The sequence below is a fragment of the Zea mays genome, chromosome 10, assembly GCF_902167145.1.
Source record: "Zea mays cultivar B73 chromosome 10, Zm-B73-REFERENCE-NAM-5.0, whole genome shotgun sequence".
Lineage (NCBI taxonomy): Eukaryota > Viridiplantae > Streptophyta > Magnoliopsida > Poales > Poaceae > Zea > Zea mays.
In genome coordinates, this window is record NC_050105.1 from 104508316 (window position 1) to 104517075 (window position 8760).

At 42.4% G+C, this 8760-nt stretch overlaps 1 protein-coding gene across 1 annotated transcript; it reads right to left on the minus strand.

Moving 5' to 3' along the window:
• Positions 1-306: 306 nt before the first annotated feature.
• Positions 307-8176, minus strand: LOC100276255 (uncharacterized). The gene is made up of 4 exons (NM_001371540.1): positions 7991-8176; positions 7690-7920; positions 1386-1781; positions 307-921 (listed from the first exon to the last, which is right to left on the minus strand). Exons 1-4 carry the CDS (start codon positions 8163-8165, stop codon positions 833-835), a joined length of 891 nt encoding a protein of 296 aa, NP_001358469.1. The 5' UTR covers positions 8166-8176; the 3' UTR covers positions 307-832.
• Positions 8177-8760: the final 584 nt, after the last annotated feature.

An 8760-nucleotide genomic window follows, 5' to 3' on the forward strand; every position in this document is an offset into this window, starting at 1 on the left:
ACTAACCTTAGGCAGAAAAGTTAGGCAAAGTGTGGCAACTGAGTTAGTGAACCAAACAGGCCCTAAAGTCACCACCCACAGCCCAAGCACCATTGAAGACTGACGAGACAAAACAAAGTTCTTGCAGGAATTGAATTTTGAGCTCATCTACTTGAGGACCATAGACTCCTGTGAACCACCACCCAAAACCATTGTCTTGAGCCAACTGAACGGAAACCGAGAAAATATCAATCCTACTATTGAGTATTGTGCAAACCGCTACTCTTCCAAGCCAACATGATGCCACCCCTAGTGCCCTGAGCGGGTAGGAAAATAAATTCATCAAAATCTGATCCCAACATCGTTTTTTGCAACAAATGCATCTTCAAACATCGTTATTTCTGAGCCTTAGGACAATTTTTTAGAGTAAGATCAACCCCTGCCTAATTAACGAGCATTTATCTGTGCCCACAAAATAAAATGAGCAAGGTAACGTAACCTGGTATAAAAGGGGTTTACATTGGACTTACGATTACACTTTGCTTGCACACAACACCTAATTTCTCTAGGAATACAGGGCAATACACAGCAACAGAAGTGCTGACATTTATCAGCAGCAGAGCTCCTTGAGCTCTTCCACACACCAAACAAGGATATCAAACAGATGATCGAAATATTAACCTGAACGCAGTAGTCTAGTAGCACACTACAAGGCCCAACCTGAGGAACTGAGATCTGTACTTCATTCTCAAAGATCAATGATTAAAATGAATATTGAACCTCGCAATGTGGATCAAAAGATCAACAATCTTCAATAGAACTGCCAGCACTTGGATGCAGTAATGAAGTGTGCCTACCCGCCCAACGTTACTTCTAGCTTGCATATAGGGCAGAAGATGCCCCATTTTGTGAGCCAAGAATCAATACAGATCTTGTGAAATTCTGTAAATAAAATTATCGATGATAAGATAGTGGGAGAGCTATAAGAAATAAAAAAGTTTTGAGCACAGTTGCTGCTAATGGACATCATGATGTTAGTTCCCAAAATCAGTGTCTGCCTTGAAACAAATGAATTGTGCAAAAAGAGAGAAAATATCGAAGATAAGATAGTGGGAGAGCTATAAGAAATGAAAAGTTTTGAGCAGACTTGCTACTAATGGATATCATGATGTTAATTCCAAAATCATTGTCTGCCTTGAAACAAATGGATTATGCAAAAAGAGAGAAAATATGCACCTACCCATCAGGGTCATTCAATATATATATGATTGTAGTGGTAAATTTGTATTTATCACTGAGAAAAAAGAAGTAACAGTTATATGGCTGAGCACCTCCGTATCTTTGGTAACTACCGATCAGCAACAATAATTTAAGATAGCAAGTACTAAAATATCTCAAGCTCTTACCATGCTTGCATGGGAGATGTCTAAGCATATCACCATTATTGTAGTCTTCTAAGCAAATTGCACAAGCTTCCTGGAAATTATCTTCACTAGAACAGGGAGCACTGTACGCTGAGCAGGGAAACTTTTCCACCACTTGTTTCTTGACGTAAGGTGGGTGATTATCAACTCCATGGCGTAGAAGTCGGCAGTTTCGAGCAAACAGAAAAGAAGCAAGAACTGACATGATGACAACAAGTGACACAAATGACATTACCAACACTGTCCCTGCAGTCTCATCCATCGACGAGTTAATACAGCACTCTTCATCTTCACCCCTGGCAAACTTCTTTAGTGTTTCGCCAGCCATCTTGGAAACAAATATCGCAGGTATGTGTATGCCATCAGATTCACCAACCACTAAATTAACATAAAGGAGGAAACTATTAACTGAACAGGAAATCTCATACAAGGCTACAAAAACTGAATAGATGAATACAGAAAAAAAAAATTCTTTGCTAAACAGCACAAAAAACATTTTCTCGTGTCTAACATTGATAAGATTTATTCTGATATTCAGATTCTCATGCGATGAGAAGCTCTTCACTCAGGTACCTATAGAAACCTCACTACATTGATGAGCATAGTGGTACATCCTACACCAGCAATATAATCAGGTCGTTTGACTAATCATGATTAGTTGGCTTATCAGTCCGCTCAGCTCACTTAGGCACCCCGAGTCGACTAGGCCAATCAGAACTCTAGTTGTCTGATTAGTGATTTTCGAGAGATTAAGATATGAACAACTAGCCGAGGGAGATGAGAACGCAAACTAGGTTGGCACCTGGTCACTTGGACACTTGGCCTTATTGTTTTTCAGCCCAATAGGGTTTCACTTGTATACCTCCTCCACTCCTCTCCCATAGGATCCCCTTCACTGCAGACTGCAGCCACCACCTTGCAGGAGCTCGAATGCACAGGAGAAGCTCTCACCACCCTGCACCTTTCCCAGCTGGAGCCACCTCATCCATTCCAAGCCGTTGGTCCTCTCTTCCCAACATCCCTAGGCTAGGAGCACAAGCAGGGAGCTGCTGGCTCCATCCCTGCCTCAGCCAGGCATCACGTGCTGCCAGGGTCCATCCTGATCAACCCTAAGGAGCCTATGCTCACATCACCAACTCGAAGGGATTACGAAGATGAGCTCCTCTTCTGACGGTCCATGTTTAAAACTTGATGTGTGTTTTTCATGGTTATTAAAAAGTCGCTTAAGCGCCTTTTAAGCGCCAAAATGCTGCTAAGTGCCTGGAGCGCAAGAACGTTTCGCGAAAAAGCGTAAAGCGCTAGTTTTAGGCGTAAAGCGCCAAAGCGTGAAGCGTAAAGATCCAGCAAGGGAGGGAGATTGAGATGATGGTTACTAATATTGATGATTTGGATGATGGTTACTGAGAGATCGTAGATGGGAGGGAAATTGAGGGACAATTGTGTCATTGTGGTTGTGGGCATGTCATTTTAGTTGATTGTGTGCTTGTCACACTCACATGTCATTTTAGAACTTGTCGTTTTAGTTTTGATTGTGTGCTTGTGGTTGTGGACATGTCATCTTAGTACTTGTTATTATGGGAGGTTGGTATTTCCCTTGATATTATTTTGTTAACTTATGTTATATTGATATTTTGTCATTCTTGTTTAAAAAGACGTTTTAAAGTCAAAAAGTACTCATGAGCACTTCAATGTTTCATTGCTTTAATAACCATGGTGTTTTTCTTTCTTTACCAAATGATGTGAGTATATACATCTTGGCTACTAGGAGACTAGGACATGTCTGACTAGGCTCGATTATACAATTTGAAAACATGTACACCAGTGTTAGCTCAACTGTGTTTTCCCTATGATAGACAACTAAAAGAAATGTCATTTACTTGCAATTCAATCAGGGAGGTTGTTATGACCGCCTCTGGTCCAGGCCCACCAGAGAAGAAGGCGCAGGGGGAGATCAGGAGATAAGTATTGTTATTAGATGAGAATCAATAGGAGATAAATATTGAGAATAAATAGGAGAGATATCTATTAGATGAGGATAAGTAGGAGTTGGTTACATGGATTAGATAAGGTCTCCTAGGACTATAAGTAATCTGTAAAGGGCTCTCCTATAAACAAGCAGAAACATATCTAGTTTCCCTGAGGGAGCTAGGATTACTTTGACCTCTCTCTCTCTCTCTCTCTCTCTCTCTCTCTCTCTCTCTCTCTCTCTCTCTCTCTCTCCCTCCCTCCCTCCCTCCCTCCCTCCCTCCCTCCCTCCCCCTCCCTCCCTCCCTCCCTCCCTCCCTCCCTCTCCCTCTCCCTCTCCCTCTCCCTCCCTCTCCCTCCCTCCCTCCCTCCCTCCCTCTCCCTCCCTCCCTCTCCCTCCCTCCCTCCCTCCCTCCCTCCCTCTCTCTCTCTCTCTCTCTCTCTCTCTCTCTCTCTCTCTCTCTCTCTCTCTCTCTCTCTCTCTCTCTCCCTCTCTCTCTCCCTCTCTCTCTCTCCCTCTCTCTCTCTCCCTCTCTCTCTCTCTCTCTCTCTCTCCCTCTCTCTCTCTCTCTCTCCCTCTCCCTCTCCCTCTCTCTCTCTCTCTCCCTCTCCCTCCCTCTCCCTCTCCCTCCCCCTCCCCCTCCCCCCCTCCCCCTCCCCCTCCCCCTCCCTCTCTCTCTCTCTCTCTCTCTCTCTCTCTCTCTCTCTCTCTCTCTCTCTCTCTCTCTCTCTCTCTCTCTCTCTCTCTCTCTCTCTCTCTCTCTCTCTGCGCACTATTCGGGAGCGGGTACTGTTCACGTGTGAATAGTACCGCACCGTCCCCTCACAACGACGGCGCCCCAGCGCCGCCCCTGTCTTCCCTCTTCCCTCATTCATCCCTACCGATTGAGAGAGATCCCTGGTAGGATCAGGAACCCTACCAGAGGTATTGCCATATCTAAAATATTTTTTTTGCTTAAGCCTGGTTTACTTGCATGAAGTAGCAGGCCAGTATTGCTAATAGATTGAGAAGCATTAGAGTTAACTTGTTAAGCTAGTAGCAATGTTCAGCCAGAGATCATGGAAATCATTTTTCTAAGGGCAGCCAAACATTTTATTCGTGTGCTGGTGTTAGTTATGTATACCTCAGTCAGTGTTTGAAAAAGCGTGATTAAGTGCTCGATTAGGCGCTAAGCGTGGGGTTTGGCCGTCGCTTAGGCCCTAATCATTGAATTAAGTGCCCAGACCTCTTAATCGAGCGCGTAATCGTGCTCAAACGCATAAGTGCGCGCTTCAGTGTCCCGCTGCTGCGCCGCTGAAATCGTGCGGGTCACGCGGAAAAGAATGGCATGCGGGACTGCGGGAGGCAAGCATGCACGGGAAGGAAAGAGGCGCGCAGGAGCAAAGTAAAGGAGGCGCCGCACACGGGAAGGATAACTGAGTCCTCTTCTGGCACGCCGCGCCTGCAAGCTCCACCCAGGTGGCCAGGCCTGACATCAGGAAAGGTATCCTACTATCCTTCAATCGCCTCTAGTCTGCTATTACAGTTATCCGGTTGCTCTGCCTGATACTGCTACTACTTGTGATAGTCTGCTACAGGCTACAGCTATGCTAAGCCTACAAGTCATGTGCATTTGTGCTGTGCTACTGTCTACTCTCATGTGTTGTGCTCTCTGCTCTTTAAGCTAATAGCTATGTGCAATTCTGCTAGTGCTAGTCTGCTGCTGTGTTGAGAACTTGAAAATGAATATTGGGTTTATGCAATTGTGTTGCTTAACTGTCTATTGGGATGGTCTAAATGTCTAATACTCCAGTCTTCTCTGCTCTTGTGCAATTGCGTTGCTTTACTGTCCTGTCCATGAGTCCATCTTCTACTCAACCTCATTGCTCTCTCTGCATGTATTCCTAGGATGGCAGAGTCAGAGGCCCTGCCTGCTGTTGTTCCCTCTGGGGTGGTGGCTGCAGAAGGGAATCAGGATCGCACTGGGCCTCTTCTCAAGAGAAAATCAAATGATTTTGGATGGGAGTGGGGGAAGGCTATGTGATCCAAATGACAAGACTAAAGTCAAGTGCCTTATTTGTGGCCATGAGAGCTCAGGAGGCATTCATCAATTCAAGCAACACCTTGCACACAAAGTGACTGGTGTGAAGTATTGTGCAAAGGTATCGCCATATGTTAAAGAGAAGTGCAAAGAAGATCTTGAGGGAACTTAAAAAAGAAAAGGGACAAGCTGATTGAAAAGGGAACACTAAAATAGAAAATGAACATTAACAAAGAGAAGAGGACAAAAGGCAAGGAATTGTTGCTGTAAGACCCCTTTAAAACCCATCTTTTAGCTATATAATTGAATTTTTACGATATTTGCAGTTGCAAGAACTCTTAATTGCGCTTAAGCTTTTTCACCCATCAAGCGCTCGCTTAGCGCTTAGGGCTTTTTTGAACCTTGTCCTCAGTTAACAAGAAGTGAAACTGGCAAATGAAAATTGTATGACTAAGAAAGTAAACACACGACAATTACTATAACTATATGACATTAGAGTCTTGATCAACTTCAATGAAATCAAGGCATTCAGCATTTTCACCTCACAATCAATGAATTTAGAATTATTAGCCGAGCTTAGCCTCCTTAGAACTGGAACTTAAAGTTCTCCCATTTAGCTCTTTATCTATATACTATAGGTCACTTTTAGAAAGATTGAAGAGATATAGTAACCAAGAGAAAATTAATAATTGTGCATGGGTATAGTTTTTTTTGTTCTAACATGTTATTTAGCACCTCTAGCATATCTTCATTGTCTACCTAAAAAGCAATGACTAAAATCGCATTGGCATAGCATCAAAATTTGCATGATCATTATAGTAACAAACTGAAAATTAATCTGTAAACCTTTTTGTTGCCTTTAAGTATACAATAAGAATTGCACAAAGTATGGCTAAGGATGTAACATGTGGCGTAAGAGCCAAACGAAACTTCTTGACAGTGACTCCATACTAGTGATGTTATCGCAACTTCATCAGGAATAACGCTACATGAGTTTTTCATCAATAATACTCATGCATGATGGACCAATGTAATGGTAAAGAGGTTGAATTGATTCATGTCTCCCAATGATGCCTTAAAACATGAGACAAGAAAGAGCTAAAGTCTGTAAATAAGGAGTATAAGTGAAACGAGTGCTGCTGTCATACTAACTAATAACGGCAGACCCAATAAGGGAGACCGAGTGCCGGTGGCTCCCATATGGTGGTTCCCATATGAGCGGGTTCTGGGCAAGGGATAAACCGAGGCAAGCCTTCCCCTGCAAATACGGAGAGGCCGCTTCAAACTTGCAACATGGTTACTCAGCGAGACAACCCTCACCACTGCACCAGACAACTCCAATACAAGTTAATAAACCTGAATGAATTGATTTCAAAGTGGAGTCCAATTCGATAATAATTAGCAAAAAATGAATTAACTTTTTTAGAAGTCAAAAACAATGGATGGTGGCCTTAGTTTGATGCACTAAATAATGTGCATACAACTTATATTCTGCTTGGCAGTGGCAATGGCAGTAACCATCCAATTTGAATGCAAATTTTCTTATTAGTACAATGCTACCATGTTTTTCCTTGGTCTGACCACTTGGATGCATTTGAGACATTGCCTTCATTCTTATAGAGAACAAGCAAAAGAAAGAGTAGGGAAACAGCTATTTCTTCCATAGGGCCTCTTTGAAATGAAGGAATTTCACAGGATTTGTATAGGATTTTCACAAGAATCAGTTCATTTTCACAAGACAAACACATGAAGCATGAAAACCTCCTATGTTCCAAAGGGGAAGTAAGTCATGTCACCATAAGTTAGTGGATGTGGATCTAAATCATTGTCTCAGATAGCAGATCTCCATTTTAGATTTACTATTTTTAATAAATTAACTAACAGTTAAGTACATTTGCAAAATTCTAAGCAGAGTAGCCGACAAGACATTTGCAAAATTCTTATTACTCATGTAGTTACATGAGGTGGATCATTCTTTTCTTTGCAGGAAGACGCACTGAATGAATATAATAGTCACACAGATGTGTAAGCATACACAGATCCATCGTCAATAGAATCTAAAAAAACACTTCCATCATCAGCTAAAAGATATTTGTATAAGTTGATATAAGAAATCATTAACAATTCTGCAGAAACAAGTAAATAGTCTGCCACTCTGCCTACTATGCAACGAATACAATGAGCACAGACGAAATTCCTCAGTTAACCATAACTTTAGCTGGGGCAAACAAATTGCAGAAGTTGTAGGCTAGTTCCTAAACCAAGAGTAGGGTTAAGCAGAATGGTATGGTGGTACTCACTGGAGTAAAGGCTGGCCTTCTCCTCATCGTCGTACACGATGGAGGCGTCGAACCCCGCTTGCTGCGCCGCCCGCACCTTCTCCTCAAAGCTGCAGTTGCCCCTCGCGATCAGCACGAAAGCCTTCCGGCCCGCGCCGCGGCGGCCGCCGCGGTCTTTGATGGTCTCACACGCCTCGGCCGGGTCAGCGGCACGCAGGGAGCCGCAGATCCCATCGCCGCTCACTCGGGGGCCTATGCGCCAATATAATGTAAGGGAGAGGACAGGTATGCTCCATTGAGGGATGGATAGGGCGATGCTCACCAAAGCGCGCTGGGGCGTCGAGGAAAGTGAAGGAAAAAGTGGTGGAGTGAAGGCGGACGAGGGCGGCGCAGGGGCGGAGGGCGGCGAGGAAGAGGAGGACCACACGGGGGCTCATCGCCGGGACGTGAAACACAGTTTCTCGGCTTCTCTCTTTACTTGGCTCATAGAAGCTCATAGAAGGTAGAGGTTTTTGCTATACGTATTCACAGTGGACTTCTATAAAATAGTACTTACACATATAAATCTTCTCAAAAATAATATTCCCTTCATTTTAAATATTGTTCTTTCTAACTCTTCTTTTCATCCACATTCATTCAAATAATAATAAATATAGATACATATACAAACTATATTTATAGATTAACTAATGAATATATATTTAGAATAAAACGAAATATATTTTGAGATGGAGGAAGTATTTGAAATTTATTTTATCTATTTTTATTTTCTTATTTTTTTACTTGAAAGAACAAGTTTTGTCGAAATATAAAACATTTATTTTAAAAATAAAATAAAAACAAAATTTTAATTAAAATTTTTGAAAAAATCTATGACTTAAAAAGACCAGATATAAAACATGTCTTATGTAACTCTAATTTAATATCAAAATATGTCCATCCACAAAGCAAGCTAAATTTGTTCATGTACAGGAAGCAAGATAATTAAGTTCATTTATAAGACAACAATAGATGTCCGAGTGTGGTTGAAAAGAAAATGTGCCCTTAGGCCATTTCTATTATGTTTTGGTGATTAGATGTCCAACACATAGA